Source organism: Nannobrachium achirus, assembly GCF_963921795.1.
Source record: "Nannobrachium achirus genome assembly, chromosome: 3".
Lineage (NCBI taxonomy): Eukaryota > Metazoa > Chordata > Actinopteri > Myctophiformes > Myctophidae > Nannobrachium > Nannobrachium achirus.
Window position 1 is genome coordinate 35,064,061 of NC_137812.1, and position 27,106 is coordinate 35,091,166.

General features: G+C 42.1%; 1 protein-coding gene across 1 annotated transcript in view; it reads right to left on the bottom strand.

Moving 5' to 3' along the window:
• The window catches only part of myh11a (myosin, heavy chain 11a, smooth muscle), a 45,144-nt gene extending 18,351 nt beyond the window's left edge, over positions 1 to 26,793 (bottom strand). The window contains exons 1-18 of the mRNA XM_080722258.1: positions 26,735 to 26,793; positions 20,678 to 21,038; positions 19,424 to 19,580; positions 14,061 to 14,088; positions 9,540 to 9,639; positions 9,220 to 9,243; positions 6,164 to 6,256; positions 6,005 to 6,068; positions 5,367 to 5,465; positions 4,983 to 5,126; positions 4,351 to 4,446; positions 4,021 to 4,139; positions 3,534 to 3,686; positions 3,131 to 3,304; positions 2,356 to 2,529; positions 1,076 to 1,190; positions 221 to 417; positions 18 to 139 (exon numbers count right to left, since the gene is read on the bottom strand). Coding sequence (XP_080578384.1) covers positions 18 to 139; positions 221 to 417; positions 1,076 to 1,190; positions 2,356 to 2,529; positions 3,131 to 3,304; positions 3,534 to 3,686; positions 4,021 to 4,139; positions 4,351 to 4,446; positions 4,983 to 5,126; positions 5,367 to 5,465; positions 6,005 to 6,068; positions 6,164 to 6,256; positions 9,220 to 9,243; positions 9,540 to 9,639; positions 14,061 to 14,088; positions 19,424 to 19,580; positions 20,678 to 21,019 — 2,201 coding nt within the window. The 5' untranslated portion in view covers positions 21,020 to 21,038; positions 26,735 to 26,793. The remainder of the gene's footprint in view (positions 1 to 17; positions 140 to 220; positions 418 to 1,075; positions 1,191 to 2,355; positions 2,530 to 3,130; positions 3,305 to 3,533; positions 3,687 to 4,020; positions 4,140 to 4,350; positions 4,447 to 4,982; positions 5,127 to 5,366; positions 5,466 to 6,004; positions 6,069 to 6,163; positions 6,257 to 9,219; positions 9,244 to 9,539; positions 9,640 to 14,060; positions 14,089 to 19,423; positions 19,581 to 20,677; positions 21,039 to 26,734) is intronic.
• Positions 26,794 to 27,106: the final 313 nt, after the last annotated feature.

Sequence of the window (27,106 nt, forward strand, 5' to 3'; positions counted from 1 at the left end):
TCAGCGATCCCACTCACCGCTGACGGTACTCCTGGAAGAGGATTCTGTTGGGGAAGCCTTGTCGGCAGATACGGATCCCTTCCAACACACCGTTACACCTCAGCTGCTCCAGGACCAGGTTGGCGTCTAGCTTCCCTGCCTGAGATCAGCAGGGATTAGTATTTATACGTTTAAATATTTATTTACGTCTATGTGGACAGAAAGAAAGCATTTTCTTTACCCTCTTCTCGTGGTTGGGGATGATGCATCGGACAAAGTTTGGCTGGGTGTTGTGCAGAGTGGTCATGAGCTTAGTCAGAGACTCCTTGTAGAGCTGGCCTACGGTCCGGAACATTCCCTTCTTGGTCTTTGAGCCAGCGCTAGGCATGGAGCTATCGGACATCTTCGCTATGGTATCCAGTCCCACCACTCTGTCCGCTGTCACAGTACAATGTATTGTTCAGCATGTATGTGTTAAATCAATGGTGGTGGTACAGTAGGTTGAAGAGAAGATGTGTTTTTTTCAAAGTCAGATATCCACCAATAATGTAGTCTCGTGTAGCCAGACAACTATTCCACAATCTCTGAATGCTATATAGAGTCTGGAACAGCAGCTCCCGAACGGCGAGTAATGGAAACGAGCATTACCGTTCAAGAAAATATATTTTAAAATGTCATTTCTGCTAAGCAGCAAGCTAAACATGCTTATATGATTTTTATTTATATAATGCGATGTGAGACGGAAACGGAAGTGACGAGGAGGCTTCACTTCCGCTTTAACCGGTACTCATCGTTCTTCTTTCGATGCACCAGACTGTATGACGGGAGCATTTCCAAATCGCGGAGACGGAGTCAACAGTCTGGCCACGCGAGACTACCAATAATGTAAATTAACTTGCATTTGTTTGTGCTTTTGTTTACATAGCCACGTGAACTCTAGCGTCCTGATTCTGGTCACATCATAATAGGTAACAAAAGAAAGTGAACATTCAGCGATTAATTATTTGCCAGAAATCTATTAAAAACTGTTAATTCTCACTGACAGTTGACTTCCTTGCACAATGCACACAGAGGCAGCGGAGCCTTGGTTTCTCACCATCTTTCCAGAGGTCTTGCACAAAGGGGCTTGAGGATGCGTTGAGCAGAGCAGTCACATTGTCATTCAGAGGGTCCATGTTCTTAGTCAGCCAGTGATCTGCGTTGTAATCCACCTGCAACCAAACACAACAAAACACTATGTGTTAAGGCCCATTCCCACTGGGCCAGATAACAGATAAAAAAATCTCTTTCTCCAGATATTTTTCCATTCAAAGTGGGTGGTAGATAGTATCTACCACCCACTTTGAATGGAAAAATATCTGGAGAAAGAGATTTTTGTCTCCACCAGCCGAAGGCTGAGGGAGAGTATGTTTTCCCCTCCGTCCGTCCGTCCGTCCGTCCGTCCGTCCGTGCGTCAGTCCGTCCGTGCGTCCGTCCGTCCGTGCGTGCGTGCGTCCTCGCAGTTTGTGAGCAGCTAATCTCAGTCACCGTTGGCCCGATCGCTGCCAAACTGAGCACACACACTCCCTGGATCCCTGGATCTAACCTCTGCCCCACATTTTTCAAATCAGCCTCATGGTGGCGCTATAACAGGCCGATTTGTGTGGCCTGGTTGTTACCAGCTAATCTCCGGCGCCGTTGGCCCGATCGCTGCCAAACTGAGCACACACACTCCCTGGATGCTAATTCAGAACCTCTGCCCCACATTTTTTAAATCAGCCTCATGGTGGCGCTATAACAGGCTGATTTGTGTGGCCTGGTGGAGACCTGTGCTCGGAAGAGCACTGCTTCTAGTTTTATCTGTTATCTGCCCCAGTGGGAATGGGCCTTTAGGGATGGGACGATAAGCGATATTATAGTTTATCATGATAAAAAAACACTCGCGGTAATCGTATCGTGGAGATTACATTTTTCGTCCTCTGTCATGCACTGGGATCAATTCACCTTTTATTTGCCGGGCTGCATATCCAGTAGCATTTAAACCCTCTATTGGTAAAACGTACTGATAATATACATATTTGATACAGTCTTTTTTCACTCTCTACCTCTCTGGTAAATGTTCTGCCCCAGGATAATGGATGTTGGGGATATTTTGATTATGGCGATAATATCGTAAATCGCAACTTTGGTCACAATAATCGTGACATGAAATGTTCATATTGTCCCATCCCTACTATGTATTCCATTATCTTCTGGAAATAGATATTTGGAGTTCCTAGAGAAGATGATCCATTCCATTCTAATTTTACCCACCTTCCCCATAGGTTTTTATCAAACTTTATGAGAGTTTGAGAAACCTCTTGGCCAAAAGGGTAACCCATCATACTCATTACTCACCTTCCCTGCATAGTGAAGCACAGAGAACACAGTCTTGCTTTTGAGCTGCTTGGGCTTGGCAAACTTCACGTGGTTGGCCTGTGTGTTCATGAGTTTCTCAACAAAGGAGATGTCCGTCGCTTTGGGGAACCAGCACTCCTCATCCAGCAGAGCAAGGATGCCTGGAGGGTTGTTCTGTAGAAAGGTAAGTAGACTTGACTAAATGTAGCTGATGTTTAAGTGTTGACATCATGAGATCTAATGCTGCACACCAGGGATGTGCAGAGAATGTTAGAGAGGCAGGGGCTGAGATTTCTAAAAGTGCCTTTTGGTGAAAATATTGAAAATAGCAGACCTCCAAGCTCACAACGCGTCACACCGCTTGGAGGCCGGCTATTTTCAGTACTTGTTACCACACTAAACTAATCATAATCAAGTCAATACTGGAGATGTGGCATACAACATGGATTTCAACACAGAGAGGGCAATATTTTCAACATAAGATGCTGCATTCATGTTCAGGAGAGTTTGGACACAGCAATTCCCTTGAATGCTGCCTTCAGGTATGGCATGGAAAGAGGGCATTTGCATTTCTTTCACCATAGTGGAAACTCCACTCATGGTCTGGAGAGGGCACTTCTTACAGACGAGTAAAAGGGCAGGGGCTCAAGCCCCCTTTGCTGTCTATGTGTGCACGTGCCTGCTGCACACTGCAGATTAATGTTCATGCTGTGGATGATCAGTATTTTAACCTGAATACTTTTGAAAAAATACATCTTTGTGGCTTCCCACTCACCGGCCTCTCAATGAGTTCAATGCACGGCTGCAGGTCGAGGCCAAAGTCGATGAAATTCCACTCAATGCCTTCTCTGGAATATTCCTCCTGTTCCAGGATGAACATGGTGTGGTTGAAGAGCTGCTGCAGCCTCTCATTGGTGTAGTTGATGCACAGCTGCTCAAATGAGTTGTCCTGCAACAGGGAGGTGGAAGAGGGGAGGTGAAAACATTCTTAATATGACATGCAACATAAGGAACAGTGAGGCTACTTTAAAGAAAACAGCCATCAAATGTGGCTCGCGACAAAATGTGTGCTTGACTGTGAAAGGAGTTACAAGCCGTATCTGAACTAACACTAGACACATAAACAGATGAGAGCTTAGTGATTTGTGATTCACATGTGATCATCACCATCTCATTACCTCAAAGATCTCAAAGCCGGCGATGTCCAAAATCCCCAGGAACGAGGCTCCCTGGCGTTTGGTCTTGTCCAGGGCCTTGTTGACCCGACCCAGGAGCCAGCGGAACAGACGCTCAAACATGGCCTTTGCCAGGGCCTCAATAGCAAAGTCAGCCTGACAGACAGTACACACACACGTTATCTACTGTAAGAGCATTGATAATTTGTTTGATTTTAGACCTGTGGTTGGCATTTAATTAATACATTAACACAGCTCTTGATGCCATTGGTGGGGGAAATAAACCTGGGAACAGCAAAAGATAAAGGGGCTACAGAATTACTGTACCCATTTCAATTTGGTAAATATCTAGATTGATGTACTTCAGTGAAAACCCAATAGACAAATATAAACTAACTGTTTATATAGCTAACTGTCGAGAATACAGAACATAATGTTTTCAGTGTGTCTGGAAGATTTCCCAGCATGCACAGCACAGTGACCCGGGTACCTGCTCTTTGGTTTGAGCCTTCTGCACAACCTCTCTGCCAACTTTGATGCGTGGCGTCAGGATGGCACGGGTAAAGTCTGTCACGTTTATGCCCTGAAGATGGCACACCTTCTGGGCCGCTGAAGAGAGAAACGTATAGTCAATATACAAAAAGATTAAAGATGGGGGTGCCATAGTTTCGTGTTTTTTCTGTTTTGTATGTGTCTGTGGAGCTAACATTACTCTAATAGACACCCGGGTGTGTTTATAATATGCAAATATGTCTTCCCTGTGTATTTTTGGTTTCTTCCTGAAAGCCTTTACAACATTTAAGACACTAGAGTATCTAACCGGTGTTATCTGGCATGGTGGCCTGTTCCTGGTTCCTCTCTTTCTTGAATTCAATGTTTCCCAGCTGCATTACTGAGGAACACACCTTCAGGATGCCTGGAATAGAGAGAAAAGACATAGGGCATGATAGGAATAACAGAGAACTGTCGTCATTGGCAACACATGATTTGACAAATACTCAACATCAAATATGGCTGCATAAGAATAGACTCTCATGCACCCCATCCATCTACACACCATCCCATCATTTCAACCCATTCCATTCTAACCTATGCAATTCTATCCATCTTATACTATCATATTCTATCGTATCATATCGTCACTGTCGGGCCAAAACCTTGTATCTCCAAGTTTCAAATGTGTATGTTTTTCTGTGAAGTAAAGCCCTGCTTCATCAGACAAGGCCGTCGCACAAAAGTTGAGAAAACAGCAGATCTACAAGCATACAACGCCTCGCACCGCGAGGCGTTGTGTGCTTGCAGATCGGCTGTTTTCACTAGTTTAAATCATTTTAAAAAATTATAAATAATACAAAACAAACGGTTTTGGACATACAAGGTTTTCACCCGACAACAACGATATGCTATCCCATTGTTGCAAAGCCCAAATCAAATCAGAGCTATGGCTCGTACCAACTCTCTCATCTTCGCTGAGGCCCATGATGTTCATGGCCTCCATGGTTTCCTCATACATCTCGTCATCTTGTTGGCCTTGGATCTGAACGTTACCAGCACTCAGGAAACGGTAGTTCTTGAAGTCCTCAAGTAGCAGCTCCTCTGAAATATAAGACAGAAGGGAGGAATAGTCAGAGATTTCGAGAGATCACACTGAGTGTGTGTGTGTGTGTGTGTGTGTGTGTGTGTGTGTGTGTGTGTGTGTGTGTGTGTGTGTGTGTGTGTGTGTGTGTGTGTGTGTACAACCTTACAACTTGTCACTATTTTTACTATTTGTTGTACCAACATATAGGGCTTAAGTTACTAAAAGAACAATGTAGATGCAACTGCAGTGCAGCTTACCACGGAGCTTGCCCTTGGTCCCAGAAATCATGTAATAGAAGATGTGGAAGGCTCTTTCTGTCTTGGCCTGCCTGATACAGCGAGACTTCTCCAGCAGGTCTGAGAGCAAACAGCTGTAAAGGACAATACAGGAGGATGGAGGGTCCTCTATCCATACCACTGGAGAACCGTGGTTCAAAACACAGCAGAGACCAACAACCCCTTTGCAATGGAAAAAAATTCAACGTACAGGAGGAAAGTGAAATACCAAACTTTAGAGATTCTCATCACTTGATCTCACATGGTCTACTGTAGATGAGGCATTCTAATAATAGTATTCTAATACTAGAAATAACCAGTGTCAGGATATGTTTCTAGTGAGATGTTTTGTTAATTTGACGTGCAAGCTCACCGACTTGGTATCCAATTAAAGATGATTCCAAAGGAATGTTAAGCTAAATCTCTAATCTGACGGACACACATGCACACGCAAATTTGTGCATATGTGTGCGCGCGCGCGCGCACGCACGCAACACACACACACACACACACACACACACACACACACACACACACACACACACACACACACACACACACACACACACTGTCACTGACTGTCACTGACTGTCACTGACTGTTACATGATGTGAGGATACAAGTTTCAATGTTGGCTCCAACGATCCACCCATTTACATCAAAGTTGATACGGATGAATTTACCCTGTAGAAAAAACACAGCAGTTGATGATGTCAATGATACCTTTTTAATAGACACTCTCAACATCTATGTGAATTCTTGTGTGTGGGTAAACTCACGAATCGAGAAGAGTTGTCATTTTTGATGGTCTTGGCATTTCCGAAGGCCTCCAGAATGGGGTTGGCCTGCAAGAGCTGCTTCTCCAGCTCGCCCTGGTTTGGACATAGGTAAACAGAAATATGTCATTAAACAATAACTGGTGATATACACAGGTAGGGTAGGGTGGGATGGGGAGGTGCTGAACTATAAGGGTTGTGGTGGGGTGAGTTGGAGAATGACTGTAAGAGTGAAAAGTGGAAAAATACATTTCAAAGGCAAATGAATTAAAGAAAAAGAATATGCTGTCATTTGAATCACCTGATCTCCATTGAGATTCTATGGTAAAATTAAATGATTGATTGATTTGAATCAATATGTTGATTAAATACCTAACCAGCTCTTGGTGGATGTTTTCAGCAGTAGAAATGTATAGTTCTAAAAGGTATACAAATTCCAGCTGACTTAAGAAGGGAAGGAGAAAAGTTCAATAATCTCACACATTGTGGATGTGTTTCTTTCAGCTGCAGTCCAGTATGAAAGCTGCGAGAGCATAAGAGGAGCATGGCGATGGCTGATTACCCTTTCGCTCAGTGTTGCGCTAATCCACCTGATCAAAGGGGCCCACATCAGCCTACCAGCATCATCAGTGACACCAAGCCGCTAACTTAACGCTAACATGCTCTCTTAAAAGGAGACCTTCAGCTACCCTATGAACTGCTTAAATGCAGCGGAGAAGAAGCGTTCAATTGCTACTTTGGTAGAAGTGAAATGAGGACAATGGGAATAATGGTGTCACAAAGGTAAAGTTAATCAGAGTACAATTAGATTGAATTTAAAAAGTGTCTCAGCTCTATATTCAATAGTTAAGAAAAAAGAGTTTAGATACAGACCAGAACACCAGATACAGGTCAGAGATGGCAAAGGAAAGCAGAGGGTCCTGTTGGCTTCAGTCACTGAGGGAAAGACAGGAATGGAAATGGAAATAGCAGAGAAATAGAAAGGAAGAGATATAGTAAAGGTGACAGGACAGATTACTTACACTAACACTGTTTACTACTTTAGCAGATGTAGAGATAAGATCACTCCAGGTGAGTAGAGAATGAATAGAGAAGAATGAAGGAAGAGAAAGAGAGCAGAGACATTGGAGACTGGAGAGGAGGGAACAATCCAGGAAGAAAGTTCTAATGTTGTTCTCGTTTGGTCAATTTCTGTGAGAGCCTGGGTAGCATGTTCTCTGTACGGTAGCACTGTCTCTCTCAGGAAATCCGATTGAGGGTTAGCAGGTCACTGACAAAGACAAACTTTGACATGACTTAGAATTTAATCCTTAACCTCCAAACCAACACATAACATATATATCAGCCACAGCCAGGGAATCAAATTCAGGACTCTTCTGAAGTGTGGTCCAAAATAGTTCTCGCTCTGCAAGAGTCGAGCCTGTGTGTGTGTGTGTGTGTGTGTGTGTGTGTGTGTGTGTGTGTGTGTGTGTGTGTGTGTGTGTGTGTGTGTGTGTGTGTGTGTGTGTGTGTGTGTGTCTGGAGCTAATATCACAAACTGCAGGAGCGATCAGCACCATATTTCTCATGCAAGCTGTCAGTAGAGGAAAGTACCCCACAAATGTGTTTTATACTAGTTTTATAATGAAGTTGATTGGAGATGAAACCTTATCCAAATTTGGACCCATATGTCATGGTCATAGTTACAGTATAGACAAGTCATAGACAATGATGTCACAAATGACTGACGCCGCTTTCATGTTGATCCTGAAATCCACAATTATTATTTTTTGACCAGGGATACAAGTGGGAAAAACAACCTGCTGAAGTTCATTTCTTCATCTATCCAGGTCATTTTATGAATTATCTATTGTGGTCATTTCTAGCGTACTTGACGCGCTGCAATATTTCCATGTGCTCTGGCTTCTTAAGAATGATACCAACACTTGATATGGTCTGTCCAGCACACCAGTATCCCACCCTGGTGAACAGGCTAACATTCTCAGAATCTATCACTGTTGGCCAGAGTAATATCACAGTTTACCAAGCATCCCATCACCAGCATCCAATCACCACCACCATCCCATCACCAGCATCCAATCACCAGCATCCCATGCTGGTCACCACCAGCATACTAGCACCAAAACACGACATGTGCTGGTCTTACTGGTATTACCCAGCATGCAATATGCTAGTCATGCATGCTGTTTTGTTTTACAGCAGGGAAGGTCACAATTACACAAAATGTTTGAGAAAGTCCACACTGTGCAAACCACAAGGTGCTCCACTAGTAATCCACCGAGCAAAATGGCCACGACACCCGCTATGGTAGCACACGACAGCTAGTGCAGCTGGTTCTCCACGCCAGGCCCGGGACCCACCAGGGGTCCAAATGGACCGTCACAAGGTCTGTATTAACTCTGAGAGTGTACAAATGGAACAAGGTGCATTTGGTTTAATTTGTACACTGTGAGAGTTAAATTAACACTGTAGATGTTTCAGTGTTGATTGGACCCGCTGGTGGTCCCTTGACCGGACGTTGAGAACCACTGAACCAGTCGTATAGGATACAATGTTGTTTGTTTAATATAGACAGGAAGAAGAGGAGATGGGCATGCTCACACGGTGCTACAGTAGTTGATCTGTGATGGACCCTTTCACTGTCAGCGGTGGGCCGGGGGTTCCAATGTCCTTCCAGTGGCAGTGAAAGGGTGATCGTGGAAGAATGGTGAAGCAAATAACAACATCAGCTCCATCAGTACAGGCCAGGGGCCATCGTAATGAGACATTTGGATTCGGAAGATTGACTGCGATTAGGTAATACATGTTTATATTATGCAGTCAGAGGGCACTCTTGTGCTCTTGTTTTTTGCAACAAAAAAAGATGCTTCAACTGAAATCAGTGATGTTGTGGTCAAAACCTGCATGTTGTTGTTTGGGGTCTTGACCGGAGAAGAACCATTGGTTATAAACCAAAAAAGTGGGAGTACTATCTTGCATGCAGTTTTGAACCTAAGGAAGGATTACACACCAACACCACACGCAAAATAAAAGCACTCCAGGCATTCCCCTTTACTCACGTAGGCCAACTGCTGTCCTTGTTGCTATTTGGAGGAAATGGCGATACAAGATTAAACAGAGCAGTTTCCCACATAAGCCTACTGCATAATGCTTAATTTATGCTTTGTTATACGACAGCGTGGAACTAAAACAGCAGATCTAGGAGCTCACGCCGCATCGTTGTGAGCTCATAGATCTGCTACTTTTGGTCTGCGACGTTGTCATACGATAAAGTATAATAGGCTTAAGTGTTCAAAGAAAAGTGAAGAAACTGCACAGGAGATCACAACTTTTGACACAATGGCTGCCTCACAGTGCAGCACCTGCACTTGATACTTACAGCACTGGTGTCCTTCTTGCCTTTGTGGGAGGAAGCCACAACAGCCAGATACTGGATTACTTTCTTGGTGTTCTCTGTCTTTCCTGCGCCAGACTCTCCACTGAGAGAGAAAGAGGAGAGGGGGGATTAAACTATTGGGTAAAAACAGGAATGGGAGAGAGACTGAGCAAGAAGATGAACAACACACACAAGTTCACTGTTCAGTCACAGTTCAGTAACTCAGTATAATTGCGTTGAAATCATGTGGATACACACACACACACACACACACACACACACACACACACACACACACACACACACACACACACACAGCATCGCCTGACACATACCACAATGTTATAGTCCAGTTTCATTCAGATCTCTGCACAGTAACATCCTCTGCTTTAAGTTAAACATGGACCCATAAATGAACACTCAGGCTCTGTATACTCAGACAGACCACAGATCCACGAAGCTGATTAGACTTCTGGGCCCCATAACAACACATCACACTAACTTTACAAGTACAAAAAACACACACAAAAATAATCTAGCACTTTTGCACATCGGGGTCTGGTCTGGTATAGTATACTTACTGTATATACAGTATATATATAGATATATGTAGTATAGTGGAGAGAGAAAGGAAACAAGAAGATTCTGATGGAGAGAGAGCGATGGGAACTGACATGCAGCAAATGGTTCCCTCAAGTGCATATCATAACAACATGAACTATTTATTTTGTACCATATATTTTACAATTTATGCAATGTACTTTTGTTCACTTACTGTATATAATATATATATATATATCTATATATCTATAGGAATGTATGTTTTTAAGTAACTTTCACTTTGAATATTATTGGATATTGAAATAAATTCTAATTGATACACATTTTCTTTTTGTTAATGTTTCAACAGAGGCAAGCACACCTTTACTTTTTCTCCCTCTTTCGTCTCTGAGACAGACGCAATGTTGAACAATCCCAGACCCATCTGCCGTTAGTTCAGCAGACACAAACAACACGTTCTTGCATGCACTTAAACACTCACTCACTCACACACACACACGTGCGCGCACACACACACACACACACACACACACACACACACACACACACACACACACATGCACCCACACACGCACACACACGCACGCACGCACACACACGCACACACACGCGCTCACACACACACACACACACACACACACAGGCCCATAAAAGGCAACATGCATGCAAGATCCACCATAGCGCTGTCTTAGGGCTCGGTTTGGCAGCTTACAGAGGAATCAACTGTCCTGTATTTCAGACCTGGTAAGGACATATTATAACTCGCTTGCATGCCACAAGCCATAGCAGATAGTAAATTCTGATTTAAAGAGGCTCCTCCCATACTGTATATGGTCTTCAACCCATTACTCCAAAGCAACATCATTATGATAAGAGAATTACCCATATGGAACACCAGTATCCAATTAAACCCAAGAGTACCTGGCATCCGAATTTCAGCAGCAATTTTGACTAACAATACTGTATAACGGTTATCTAACTTGTCTATATACATGCAGACATAGACAAAGAAGAGATTAGTATTCACTTTTAGTGTTTAATATACAAACTCAAAGACAATACTATAGAGCTCCCCCTATAGGGCATAAACTGCAATTTAGACTACAGTAGAGCAATTCTGACCTCAGCAAATCTCTGTAAACACAGTAGGTCTAGACTACACACCCACTGATCTCCCACAGAATTCACAAATCCCAAGATGGACAGCAACTTCAAGGGGATTCCTCCTGTAAATACACTAAGCTTTAACCAAGCTCAGGGTACTGAGGGTAGACTACGGATCCACACTTTTCAACAACATCCTGATTCGTTATGGTAGTATAAGTTTTGCTGTTGAATATACAAATATTAATAAAGTAAAGTAGGGGTTGACTGCTGGCTTAGCCAGTTGTACATTGATCACGTGCTCCTTGTGAGTCGCGAGGATCAGAGTTTGAAACCAATTTCTTATTCCTGTCATGTCTCGCAGCACGTCTCTGCCGATCTCTCTCTCTCTGCCCTATCTTTCCTGTCTCCCTACATTCTCCGTATAAAGTAGGAAAATCTGGGAAGGAAACGGGTGACCCTGTCAAAATGAAATGTCACAATATTGAGAATAGATGTAGCTGGCTCAGCAGCTATTTTCCATGGTGCATTCTCAGTGAAAAGCTGTGAAGGTGGACTGGCATGGATACATGAAAAACTTTATTGATCCCTAATCCATTGGTCCACCCCTTACCATATTCAGCTGAGACTCCAGAAGGTCACTGTATACTGTATACACATGCATTCACAACACTGGGTCTGTTTGTTACTGTGAATGGTCAACAACTACTGAGTGAATGTTATGGTATGTTTGCGGAGCAAATGTTATCTTCCCTAGATCTCTTCCCTACACGGACGTAACAAATTATCCTGCTGGTCATTTTTGCTATACCAGCATAACAACACACACACACACACACACACACACACACACACACACACACACACACACACACACACACACACACACACACACACACACACACACACACACACACACACATACACACATACACACACACGATAATGCCATACATGACATTCCAGTACATGTACATGGGAGAATAACTTCTCCCATATATGGCTCCAAAGGCATGCTTACAACAGTTATCCTCAGATCTGCATGATGGACCAGAGAGACAGACAGCTTCTACTCTGGTTCAACAGGGCCTCATTTAGTAAAAAATAAATACACTGTACAGTATGTGTTTTTTACCACCCTAATGCCCCTGAAACATCCTGAGCTTGGAGATTTGGTGTTGAGGGGGGGGGGGGGGGGGGATGAGTGGTCCCAGTATAGAGCCTCTGGGAGACCCCAGTCAACTAAATAGCCTATATAGGTTGTACTGTAAGTGGTTAAGTAATATACTATTTATGTTACTGTAGTTAGAGTCACAACAGTCACATCATCACTAACACAGTGAAGTACCAGTAAACATAAAGGACAGGACAAAATAACATGTCCAACTTTCTCTTTGATAAAATAATTCCTTGGTTAGTTGAGGAAATGGTCTGATGCGATCAGAGAATGTGCTCCATCCTGGCAGGCACTAATGGTTTTAGAATAGACTGAGCCTCAAGCAGATTGCAAGGAGGAGCATTTCCTCTCATTTCCTTACTTGGACCATTGGATGCTTCATTCACAGAAATAGTGCTACTGTTTCCCAGCCACCAAGTTTAATGGCTCCATTTCAAAGATAGCCGGTGTACAAGCTTACAACGCAGTGCAATGTGACAGATTGTGAGCTTGTAGAACAACAACTGAAAATGTTAACGTTTTCAACGTTTTGTGAAACATTTTAAAAGGTTTTGCCTGTAATAGGCCTAATTGTATGCCCAAAATAGGGATATCAGGGTTAATCTGGTTAACAGTGGGAACACAGACAGGACATACATCAAGTTGAATGCATTACAATTGGACTTACAGTATTCTTATCCCTCCAGTTATTTTATTTATTTGAATAGCGGTGTCCTCTATAGTTTGTGTTAACAACAGGCCAGCTGTCATTGACTGTATGGTTAACTATGAGTAATGCACCTATGCAGTTACGGTACATGAACAGTAAACTATCACATGCTATAATAGAAGTTATATATTTAAATGTGTTACAATCTGTGTATGCATACACAACACAATCCCAGTGACTTACACTGGGTGATGGAGCATAACGTATTTACTCTCAGCCTCATACAATTACTCTCATCTCCATGTATGGAGATTCATGCTCATACGCATAAAGTAACTGAAGTCACAAACAGAACAGCCCATACAAGGCGTGAGTGTCGTGTTTGCACCGCTCACTTTGCACTGGTGCGATTCTTTAAATTACATGTCTGTCTCAGGCAAGTCTTCGGGCTATTAATGCTAGATAAAGAAAGGGCATTTTTCACTGGAACTCCTATCCCCAAGTTGAAACTCTCAATAATAACTTCCAAAGAAGTAAACAAACAAAAGGAGCCCAAACATTTGGGAAGCTAATCTGCTTGTATCATCAGGACACAGGGTACACTTCCTGCCCTTGGGTCTGCGAGGAGACCAAGACTAAACCCACGGTCCACTGGGACCGTTCCCTCTTGTGGATGAACACATGGCCACTAAGGCTTCAACTAAATACAGCAAAACTTCCTGCTGACGTATTAAAATATCATAAAGCGTAGTAAAGGACGCAGCTGAAATAACAGTGACAAAACAAGGCCAAAAGGTTCCTCATTAATGTACCACGCAGGTTAGCTGGTGGAGACCAGTTGATGTTAGATTAGAGAGATGTCTCATTTGCTTTTCACTCTGTTTACATAAGCCTTGTTATGTAACAGTTCTTCTCCCTCTTGCTTTCAGTGATGTGATGTTTAGGAAAAACACTGGGAAATGTGATGTTTAGGAAAAAACATGGGGATACATCAACAAAGGTGCATTCGAGAGAAACAGAGATTTTCACTTACGTGCAGAGGATGGACTGGTCCTCACGGTCTGTAGAAACAAAATAAAAGGTTTATAATGTTAGTGAAACTCCTAAAATATGTGAGCATCAAACATCAAACAGTTCTGTAGAGCGATACTGCTACTGCCATTTCATATGAAAAACACAACATTTTACTGGTTAAGCAAAATACTGAGGCTGCATTAAACATGTTGGTCTGTATTATACTGTACATAATGGGACATGTGTCTGAGGATTAATCTCTACATGTACATCATTCTGCACTATTGTAAAGGCATGCGAAAGGCATATCGAATTAAGGACCACCTTGACAATACCTATGAAATGAAGCTCTCAAGATGCTAAGCACTGAGTCATAACACGGCTCCCTGAAATAGAAGTTTATGCTACTTAGAGAATATTCTGTGTCCATGTATGGCTACTTTGTAACAGTATCTGTTCATACAAGACACCCAGGGCAGGGTGAGTGTGAGGGTGTACTCGCTGCACTGTTGAAGGAGAGAACACTTTAGCATTATTAGATCAATTATCACGGATTCTTGAGATTGGCTTAGTCTAAACATGACCCTTTAGAGAGCTATAATTTAGGAACAAGGTAGGGGGGTCACATGGTGGAGGTGAACAATGAAAGAGGTGAGACTGTAGTTGGAAAAGGAGCGTGCATGCGTGCGTGCATGCGTGCGTGCGTGCGTGCGTGCGTGCGTGTGTGTGTGTGTGTGTGTACATACGTACATATGTTGTACTGTACATGTGTGCGTGCGTGTGTGTTAGTGTGTGTGTGAGAGAAAGAGAAATAGGGTGAAATATGTTATGTTACTAACACATGGAGGAGAAGACACATTCCATGTGCAGAGCTGTGCTCTGACGTCCTAGACATTGGCCATCAGGTTGTGCAGTACAACTACAGTCTACTATGGCCTTCCCTGAACTACAGTATAAACAATTTCTTATTTTGGACAGGAGTTGGCCAGAGTCTCTGCAGAACCATTGGTTCCAATGGTTCCATTCCTTTTACACACGCGCTCGCACACACACATGCACGCACGACGTACGCAAACACATACAGAATGCTGTCTGTTCTCTGTATTCACTTCCTAATTAAGGCAGATGAAGAGAGAGAGAGGGAGAGTGAGAAAAAAAAGGGGGGGGGGTAGTGGCTAGGTGAAAGACGGGAGGGAGAAAGTGAGATATTCAGCACTGAGAGGATGTTAAAAACAGGTCAAAATTCAACAATAACAGAACCTCTTACACTCGAAACTTACAATTACAGTTGAAACCCAAGGACAAGGACATTAGAGGCAGAAAATGAGATTCTCAGATAGCCTTCCGTCCAGAGCTCATTCTGTTCTTCACTCTCTTTAGTAAAACTCAGTTAAGCCCTCATCCACTGAAGTAAAGCAGAACATCTTATATTACTAAACAAATAAAACTAAACTAAGGCCCATGACCTGTATGTCAAGTGAAGATCTCTGATGTTGGGAGGAGGAAACAAAACTGCTTTAACTAAACATTTTTGGGAACAACGGTACGCCTGGTGGACACTTCTTATGTTTATTATCTCCACGGCATCAAAGTCAAAGACCAAAGCTAATTCTGAAGAATGACTTCTGAACCTGCTGGGATTACTCGATGCAATGATAAGCTTACTGTGATGACAGATAATTGCAGATACTATAATAACAAGCATTCAGATGTTTGTTATGCAGTTATGTACAGTAGGTATGTACCACTTTCACTGTAGTGATGTGAATATTCAACTGTAGCATTTAAAGCCGCTTTTCCATAGGTATTCTTCCCAGTTTTTCCACTACAAGGAACTGGGTAGAGTGGTGTGAAAGTGGTACAAAACGGGGTACTAAAAAGTATCCACTATTGAGTGGGTCCAAGCTGGGCTAAGCGGGGCCAAAGCAGTGACGTGTATACATGCTGCTGATACTGATTGGTCAGAGAATCTGGCTCACGGCTGAGCTGTGTCTTTCAACACAACAACTTAAGACAGATTTTAGTTTGCAAGTCACGGCTGCAAATCAAAAAAAAAAAAAATAATATATATATATATATATATATATATATATATATATATATATATATATGTTTGTTTTATATATCTGTTTATAAAGAGGTCGATTAGGCAGTTGAGATTCCACGAAGTACCAAGAACATATAACCAACACAAACAGCGGACATATCGTCGCGAGTCGCAATAAACAACGGCCATCCGTTATTTTATATAGATCTTTATATGGATCTTCTCAGTGAGATGTCTCCTGTTTGTATTTGTAACTGCTTGTGTTGAATGGGGGAAAGAATCTGTCGCGTTAGTTTGTGTTTGTTCTGGCAGTCTACTGATATACAGTAACCAAATGGACCCAGTGCTACAGAACCCAATAAATCCAGTCGTTCCTTAAACACATACATAAATAATAATAGCAGAGTGCTGTAGGGGGCAAGTTTTCAGCGATTATTTTTGTCTAGTTTGTGGAATCAGGTTTAATGTCTTTATTGCGTTTTTGCTCAGAACAGGACAGCTAGCTGTAAATGCTAGCTCAGCTAGCCTCTACATTCTAGCTCGCTTCTTTGTGTAGTTTGGCCAATAAAGTTATTATTTGACCATGTTCACCCCGACGTTAGTTGTCGATATAGTTGTAAAGACTCAATGAAGATCTGTGTGAGTGTGGCATCTAAAACATTGTCCATCACATTCTAAAAATAATTAGCGTTAGTTAGCGTCTCTGTTGTGTTTACAGAGAAAGATCCTTATGTTGAAGAAAGGGGTGTGGATTTTCTTTTGGGAGCGGAGGGAAGGAGGGTAGTGGGAGGGGATACTGTACTGTAATGGACAAGCTGATATGAAAATGTGGTGCGGTGCGGTGTCGTGCCGTGTCATGTAGTGTCGGGCTAAAAGCTGCTATGGAAAGGCGGCTTTTAGTGTGCACCATCAGTTGTCACATCGTGGGAATTCCTACTGATGCATTAACAATAACAAACCCCTACCATGTATGCCCCAATCTTGTCCCCTCTTGCTTACTGCATTTATACACAACTCTTTATCTAAAGACAACAATTTGCAGAGTTCAAAGACGATGGGGTCTAAAATAGTCCTGCATGTACACAATTGAATTTACTACAGTGTGCAATACACTACGGCCTGCTAGCTTAAATTACTGCATGAGTTCATCAAAACTTGAAAAATCACATTATCAGACAACCAAACAGGAATATGACATGAAATGGCCTGCAGTGAAAGACATTCCCAAGAACTGCCCATAACAGTACTACATATTAACCTGTCTTACAATGATACTTGCTTGGCATTCTTATGATTACTTAGTGTAAGCTGCTCTGTTTCCTGTTCACATGGACAATCTGACAGTCTAAATACTCGCTAATAATAGTGCTTTAGAGAAACATTTGGTCCGATTTAAGGAGTGAAATCTTCTTTAATGTTATCACGATGTGAGTAATAATTAATAAAATTGAGCAGTGTAAAAGCCTTTCATAACATATTGTACACCTCTCATGGTTATCTGTAAATCTTTTAGGTTTATTTCGTAAAGGGATGTGGCCAAATCGATTTGCGTAACTTCTGTTGCTTAAAAAAAGGCAATGAATAGCTGAGAAAGAGTGCAGACAAAATATCCAAACAAATATCCACACTATATCCTTCCCTACAGTAGAATCTTACAAGCAGTATTTATAAATATTAGACTGGCCCTAGACGAACATGATACATTAATTAGCCTCAAAAATAAATTCCAATGGCCGAGTGTATAATACATGTAAAACGCCATAATGGCGAGTGGCGACCGAATGACAGAGTGTATAATAATAAAACCACTGCACTATCACTTACAATTGAATAACTGTGTCCCACTGTCCAAGGCTACTGGAAATAGAGCTAGACTACGTCATAGATCAGCTCAGCAAGGATGACATAATGGTGTTTGTCAAAAGTAAAGAGTCTAAATCAGGTCCTCACATCACTTTGGACAATGGAGAGAAGTGAAACATTACATCACTCTCAGTGCACAGTCAAGGTCATGTTGTTGCAGGGACCCACTGACCAGAGAGGAATGGTTTAGAGGCAGTCTAAGTACAAGATATACAGATACTTTATCAATGTAACTAATCATTTGTGGTTTGACAGATAGAGTCACAGTAGGCTACTTCAACGCGGATATTCACAAAATGTCACAGTGTCACAGGACAGTGTCAGCACATTGGCAAATGGAAACAGCATACTTCTGCTTGTCTGGTAAATGATTTTCTGGGCAGAGTTCGATCTAAATTCTTCTGATAAGCCTCCAGTACAATACATGATAACCAAGAACTAACCACCCTAAAAGTGCAAAAGACTAACACTGAATGTGACATCTAAATCGCACAACTCTGCAACAGAAAATAATGTATGAGGGTAGGATATACACCCACTACAGTATATTACTCAAATACTGTGGTCTTAATTCTTGAAACTGCTGCATTTACACAGAGCAAGGGCTAACATTTCTAAAGTTTAAAGATATAGAGAGATGGGGAGCTAAAATAGTAACATATGTTTTCTTGTCCTTCGTGCATCTTTAAAGCCAAATCAAAACACCTCAGGTTAACGTGGGATCAAGAGGGCATTATTCCTGATGACCATCCACACGTGATCAAAACACACTGAACTTGCAAAATATGTGGGAGTGTGTGGCTGAACTTTATGTTCGTCCTGCACCTGGATACTACAGTATGCATGCACTGCGTCTCATATCAAGTGGGCATGACCCTGGAAACAATTCATCTGTAAGGGAGACAAACCACTCTGACGTCTACAGTCTTCCTCAGACATTTACTGTAAGCAAAGGTTTACTGCTCTACTGCACCCATCATTAACTCTAAAAGGTCAGAAAAGTTTTAACAAATGGAGGAAATAAAAATATAAAAAAATACAAAAAAAAGATTAAAAGAATAGATGGAACATTCCCATACTTTGAAGTTGCTCATCAAATTTTATTGGCCATCCCTAGTTGCGTCTGGTGAGCAAGGTTAAAGCTATTTATTTATTTACTACTTCCTCTCAATGGAAAGTGACGTTGTATCTCAATTGGATTACAAAGACATATCTGAGTTTGTTGCTGTGCACCCGGTGGAATTGAAAAGCTGTCTTCGCAAAAGGGCTTCACATAATACTGCATGGCTCTGGGTCCTAGCACTGACGCATATTTCCAGCTCATATCTAGTGCTTACATCATTTTGGCACGAGTGCAGACTGCAGACTAGGCAGTGTTTAGAGATTTGGAATGGTTATTGTGGGAAAAATATACAGTGAAAGATTCAAATAAGTTTTGTTTAATTGAAAAGGTTACACAGTAGGACTCCTACCTTGCATCATGTTCCTGTAGGCGTTGTCAGTGATAGAGTAGATGTGAGGCGGCACTTCGTGGCGTTTCTTTCCTTTGTACATATCAATGATCTTCTCTGAGTAGATGGGCAGCATTTTGTAGGGGTTCACCACCACGCAGAACAGGCCAGAGTACGTCTGTAAGGTAAGACCACCAGGAGAAGCAGAACAGGAGTGCAGAACATTTTAACCCAGGGTTCTTCAACATTTTCAGGCCAAGGATCCCTTAGTCGAGAGAGAGATGAGCCAGGGACCCCCACAACCCATAGATACCATAGTTTCATTGTTTGACGGCACAATCATCTGTATTTTGGATTCATGTCAACTTGTGTTTTCAGATATTTAACCACTTGAACCGTCATTACTTACTTATACTACTTATAATAAAGTTGACCTTTCACTCTGTACTTAGTCTGCTCTTTTTCTCCTTTACACCAAACCTCTTTGCCGAAAATAGCCGATCTACAAGCGATGCAAGGCGTTGTGAGCTTGTAGATCTGCTATTTTTGTCTAAAGTTCTCAGAATATGGACGCTAAGGCTCAAGTGGTTAATATAAAAAAATATATATATCACTGAAAGATTTGGAGGACCCCCTGTAGTAACTCTAGGAGGACCCCCTAGGGGTCCTGGACCCCCTGTTGAAGACCCCTGTTTTATCAATTGAGTACCTATTATGGGGGGAACATTCACTGAAAATAGCCCATTAACAAGCTCACAACGCATTGTATGCTTTTTGATCGGCTGAGAGATTTAGTGCAGAGATTATACATTGATAAAAATAACATAATCGATCGTTCCCACATTATATATTGTTTAAGTGATTTAAGTGTAAATCGGTGTAACAGTTTCTAATTTAATGTCCATACATGTGCTTATATACCTTTTAGCATTTATTTCCAAATAATTCTCAGTGGTTGTGCGTTTTTCTTTTTGTGCTTGCATATCGTCGTTGTCGGCTGGAAACCTCGTATCTCCAAGTTTCAAATGTGTACGTTCTTTCGCAAAGTAAAGCCCTGCTTCATCATACAAGGCCGTCGCACAAAAGTAGTGAAAACAGCAGATCTACAAGCACACAACGCCTCGCGCTGCGAGGCGTTGTGTGCTTGTAGATCGGCTGTTTTCACTAGTTTAGTTCTTTTTTTAAATGATAAATGCAAAACGAACGGTTTTGGACATACAAGGTTTCCACCCGACAACGACGATATGCATATTGTCAGTGTGTTTTAACACTCACATAGATGAGCCCAGAGAAGTATCTCTCGCGGATGTTGTGCAGCACAGAGGCCTCATTCAGGCAGGTCAGCTCAGCCATGTCCTCCACCTTGCTGAATTTGGGTGGATTCATCTTCTGGATGTCATCTTTGTTGACAGTCACCTTCTTGGCATTGTCAGCCAACTCCACCAGCACCTCGTCGCCATGCTCTTCCTTGACGCTCGCAGCCTCGAAGCCATGTTTCTCCGAGGGGATCCATACCAGCTTCTTGGCCGACCAGTCGGCTTGCGCCATAGGGCTGTTGATGAAGTCCTTGTCAACAAAGAGGAACTTCTCATCTTCACTTTTTTCCTTGTTCGCCATCTTGGGTTAACTGGGCCAACTGTTTACAGGAGCAATAGAAAAAAATGGAAAGTCAGTAAATAGTGAATAAATTAAAGGATAAATGGTAAGAGAGAGATGGATGGGTGGATGAAGGAGGGACATGGGATGACAGAATGGACGGGGGAATGAGAGAAGGACAAAAAGAGTACAAGGGAAATAAGTGAATTGACAGTTGAAGTGGCAGAAACAATGATACCGTAATACTGTAGGCTTAATATTTGTGTTCTACTATAAATAGGCCGTAGGCCCATACATTGCATAGCAATACACGGAAGAGATCATTGGGACGGATCAGATAGGGTACTAAAAGTTCTTGTGAAATACGTTTCAGGCAGAAAGAATGGTGGGTGGACAATTGCAACATCGCACGCAGGGTTAACCAAACACTGATGAATCTTCAAGTCTAGCCCAGTAAAGTAGTCTCCTGACAGCAGTGGTTACTGAAGGAGTTAATATTGTTTCATCCATCAGGGAGTTTCAGCCCACCCCCCCCCTCCCTCCCCCTCTCAGCTGTACACTTTCACACATGCCACATGGGAGACACTGGGGAAACACACAAACCATTTTAAGTAAACCATTTCCTAATTTAGATCCAGGCTGGGAAAACATTTTTTAATTTACTCACTGGTAGCCTAAAGACAACTATGATGATTCAAAAGCCAATTTAAATAGGACTGAAACTCACTTTTCATGACTACTTTTACTGTACTTACTGCTCAACTAACATCCATCCATTTTCATTCTCTCACCCTTCATCTCTCTCTCCCTCTCTCCCCCCTCTCTCTCTCTCTCCCTTAGCCTTTGAGGCTTCATTTCAGTCCCGTGTGCTGATGACCATATATGGGCTGCTTCTCTGGAGCAGGACTCTTTTCTGCGGACCTAAACAGCAAGGCAAGTGAACTTCCAAACAAAGGCCATATAGGGAATAGTATGTCTCTCACTGGCCTGGCCGTTTTATTCCAAAATGATAACAGGGAGGCAGAGTGTCTGAGGGGGGGTTGTTGGGTGTGTGTGTGTGTGTGTGTGTGTGTGTGTGTGTGTGTGTGTGTGTGTGTGTGTGTGTGTGTGTGTGTGTGTGTGTGTGTGTGTGTGTGTGTGTGTGTGTGTGTGTGTGTGTGTGGAGGGGCTTTAATGTTCATGCATCATGGAGGCCCTAGCTGCCATCGACTCCCACTGACTGTTTTATAGTGCAGTACCTGGGACATGCCAGGAAGGGGAGTGGTACTGTAGAGGGAGGTTCTATTAAACCAGAATAGTAACAGGTGCAGCTATTCTGGGCACTGCTGCTCGTCATCCTTTATGCACAACTACGTTCAATAAGGGCATGGGAAGATGACATAAGCCAATGTCCGAAATAGTACAAGTGCATACAGTATGATACAGTATATGACTGAATCAGCCACCAATAACATTGCTACTAAAACAGCCAGAAAATCCAATTAATCATTCTAGTGTTTTTCAAAGCTTAGAATAAACTTTGAATTTTGTGCTGTTGGAAATGGTTTGCTAAACATGGAAGGATTTTAGACCGGGCCAATGGGGCTAATGCCCAGGGGCCCTTGACTAAATGGGGCTGTGGGCCATAGGCTGAGAGACAATTTACACAAATGTATAGATGGATAACATTTATAAAATATCTGGGCCCCTCAGCAAGGCCACTCCTACGGTATACGGACGATTAGGGAGTCCTACTGGTACATAACATGTAAATACTGTAAGTTATAGACTGTACTGTAAATCCTGTATAATTAAATGTCTGTTGTTTTCTTGACCCACACATGCCTTAGAATTCACATGGTGTATTTGCATGCCCACCCGACTGTGTGGGGGTCCATAAAAGATAATTGGCCCTCCGTGTATCTTAATCCGCACCTGTGTTGCTCACTAAAGCCAGAGGGATAAATTATACATGGTCATAATAGTGGACATTTTTGCTTGAAGACTCTAGATTATGATCTGTTACTCCATCCTTCCCTCCATCTACTGTAAGTCTGTCACAGTGAGACTGGCACACCATTTGTATGAGTGGGAACTATGCAAAAAAGCCACTGGTCCTCCTGGGAAAGATTGTACATGTGCCCTCTGGGACCAACCAAGCTAAATGCCCCTAGACTCCACCAGGAATGCATGAATAATAACGTAATAGAGTCACTTCTCAAACAGGAAAACAGGAAAAAAACTGAAAACCACAATCAGTGCCAGAATGGCAGGCAGCACATCCACTTAAACTGCCCAGGTGCAGGACAAATTAAGATGAATATAAGATAAAAGTTCAGTTTGCACACTGGAGATAATGCCCCTCATTTCTGTTTATTGTATATAATAACAATGCAGATTTAGTTTTTCTTCTTTTTTCTTCACAAGTTAACCAAGTGGAAAGGGCCAGCTGATCCTTTGATGATCAACTACTGTATTTCCTGTGAAAAGTAAGTGGACCTTTCCAGAGTGACACACCCCCATGTAAAAGCATGGGCCACTGTCAGCTCAGGATCCTCCTTCTCATGCCATAGCCTTCCTTATGCCCACAGTATCACAGATATAGGGCTGCCCTGATCATGAAACTTTACGTCACAATAAATTGTCATACAGTACACATAATTGTGGTGAACATTGGAACATATGAACAGAAATTAAAATTCTGTTTGCATAGAATCAAGCCATCCAGGATCCTCGTGAATCATGATGTTTTGATTGACTGACTAAACAAAGGGTATTTATTCAATGTAGTGTAATGTAATGTATGAGCTAGGGCTTTGATGGGGTCATAGTTTGATACAATTTGATTACATCAGACTTTAAACTAAAGGATGGTGAACAACAGATCGCTCACAAAAAAATATGTTTGTCAACACAACTACTTTGTCATATGATTGTGGCAATAACTGTTAAAGGGAAATGTATAACATGTTTTCTATTTTAACCATTTGTATGTATAAAATTGATGATTCGTATGTTGGAAAGAAGAAACCACTAAAAGGAAATATTGGAATATAAGATGTCAGACTTTGACCACCACTCCCCTGCTGTCTCTGCATCTATTTGACACAACCTGCTGTGCTGATGAGGATCTCAGGACTTCACAGTGGGAAAGGAGGCTAAGCCTGTGATGAACTCAAACATACAATGACTTGCTGTCTCATTTTACTGTGGTCAAAGAATGTAAACTGATTAATCCAATCAACAACTATCAGCTTTCAACTGTCTCATCACCCAGTGCCTGCCTGCTACATTGACTTGTTGTTTCATTTAACTGTTGTCAAAGGATGTGAACTGATTAATCCAATCAAAAGCATCAACTTTTGATTATCTCATGACTGTTTGTTGAGTAACGTCCTGCTTGTACCTTGAACCTTGGAGGTGTGTCTTGAAGAGGAGTGACTTAATTCCAATAAACGGTGTCTTCGCTGTATTCTGGAGAATTCTCGAATAAACCAGGTGTTGTTACTCTGTGTTCTCTCTCCTATTTTGGCTTCGCTTCATGGTTACTTGAGCGTTTTCAGACTCAGTGTTTTTCTCCAAAGGTTTAGAATAACCTACCTACCAAAAGTAAGTTAAGTAACACATCTTCAACTGGAAAACTTGACATGTTGCGTATATACTGTAGCCATACGATTGGCAGAGAGAGGAGGATGATACATTATGGGGCAACGAAAGTGCCCTTTTTCACAGGATGAGTACTGTTGCAGTGAGAAGATGGTCAAATGAATGGAAATTATTTGAATGTTTCAAAGAAATCTAAAACATAACATGTGAAAAGGCATGGAGGTACTTCCATGGTATATTGGCAGCATGCAAAACAACAAGAAATTAGGCACTGATTGGTCCAGCGGTCTGCAAGATTAACCCCGATCTAGACAAACAGACCCTCTTCTAGACAGCTCACCTCCTACAGAGGCATGCCAGGCATAAGACATAATACTGATGGATTCCTTGATACTTTAATCCTAATATTCTTAACTTATTTATTAAAAGCAAGGCCTAGCTGGTAGCTAATCCTAAGTCAGTACACATAGGGACACTCTGGGTAATTTCACCTCTCTTAAATCCTATTTATCAGCAAACAACCATGTTTTGACGCTGCTGTGTCTTCATCAGAGTCAAAACAGACACAGTTGCATCAAGATGTTACTTGTGTTTGCAGATTCAATATATAAAAGAAGATCTGTGTGCTCTGGTGTCTCTGGGTTAGTCCTTCTAATGACTGATTTATACTTGGTCATTTGTGACATTTGGGGACACTAAACTCAGAAGAACCAATCTTTTCTGGTGAATAATCATTAGAATTTATATTTTGACTTAATCTGTGTTATATACGTGTCTGTCTTTATTCATGTGAGTGTGCTTGTAGTGTTCTACTGTCTAGGTATGAGCAGCAAAAGAAAATAATTCATAAAGTGGGAGAGGAGTCAATAAGCTTTTGAGAAATTCAATGCTGAACTGACCTCTAAGACGTTTTCAGGCCAAGGACCCGTTAGCTGAGAGAGAGATGAAGCAGGGACCCCCACAACCTCGTCAAAGATTCCATATCGTTTCATTGTTTGCCAGCACAATCATTAGGGTATTTTGGGTTCAGATATTTAACCACTTGAACCGTCAATACTTCTCCCCTCTACACCAAACCTCTTTGCCGAAAATAGCCGATCTACAAGCTTGTAGATCGGCTATTTTTGTCTAAAGTTCTCAGAATCTGGCTAAAAAGGAGATTTTCTTTGTTTCTTTCTATCACACAAAGATTTGGAGGATCCCCTGTAGTAACTCTCAGGACCCCCTAGGGGCCCCGGACCCCCTGTTGAAGAACCTTGCTCTAAGAGATCCCATCATAGACTAACAAAATCAGGTGATATCAATCCTTTCAGTCGACCTGAAATGTGATGAGCTCTGGAAACTACAATTCCTTTCTGTGCTACTGAACTGTTTTTAAATGCATAAGAAATATAGTGGAAACAAACACCAGCCAAACAAATGATCAGTTTATCCAACAAGCTCTCTGTTGTCTTCTACAATAAGGGTGATGCCTATTATAACTTAAGAGTTTCTGATAGTCTAATGGTATTTCACTGCAAAGTGCAAACTAAAAGGATTCAATAGTCTACTCAGTCATTTCTGTCATCAGTTTAAACCCACCCACACACACACACACACACACACACACACACACACACACACACACACACACACAATGTTCAGCAACACGTCCATATTTGGAGAACAGGAAACTTCATGGTTGAGTTGTCATGTTCTTTCTCAGATAATTAACCAACTTCCCTCTGTGATGACATGGGAGAATATATCTAGACTACAGCAGAGAACCAGACTTTCTCTGATCAAACATGCAACAGTTACCAGAGCCAGGGAAACTTGAGATGATATTGTCAAACATTCACTTACATACTGTATTTACACTGATAAAATACAAAAAGTTGCAATGTGAATGTGGAGTCGTGTGGAGTGTAGATTGCTTCATTGTTGCAGATCTGAGTTGCTAATGGTTACAAAACACGAAATGTGTTTAAGAAAAATCATTTTACCGTTAGGCTAATTATATAGCAGAAATGTTATGAGTTGCACTACCACCATGTGAGTAATAGAGAAACAAAACGCGATATGCGCTCTGTGCGCGTCTAGTCTAGCCGTCTACCTACATTCCAACAATAGGCATGCACGAAGCGAACGTAGTAAAGTGTGAATACTTACATATTAGATGTTGCTCTGGTCAGTGGGCTTGGACAGCAGCAGGTACTCCACAAACGCACAGACCAAATGACCCTGATCAAATACGGAGTCTTAGCATTTAAACGGCGCCGGCGTGCGCAAGGGGAGGGAGGGCGTGGAGCAGCATGGCTAGATCCTCCTCCTCTCTCATCCAAGAGCCGTCCATCATCAGCAGCATCCACCATGCGCACACATAGACGTAGTAGGAAGGCTACTCACATCTTGCTGCATGAGAAAAGTCATATAGACACGTTTTTCATGACAACGTGCGGACAGATTTAGGACGTGCACTTATAGAGATTATTCTTAGCCTACTGTGTGTGCTTACAAACGCAACACACACACACACACACA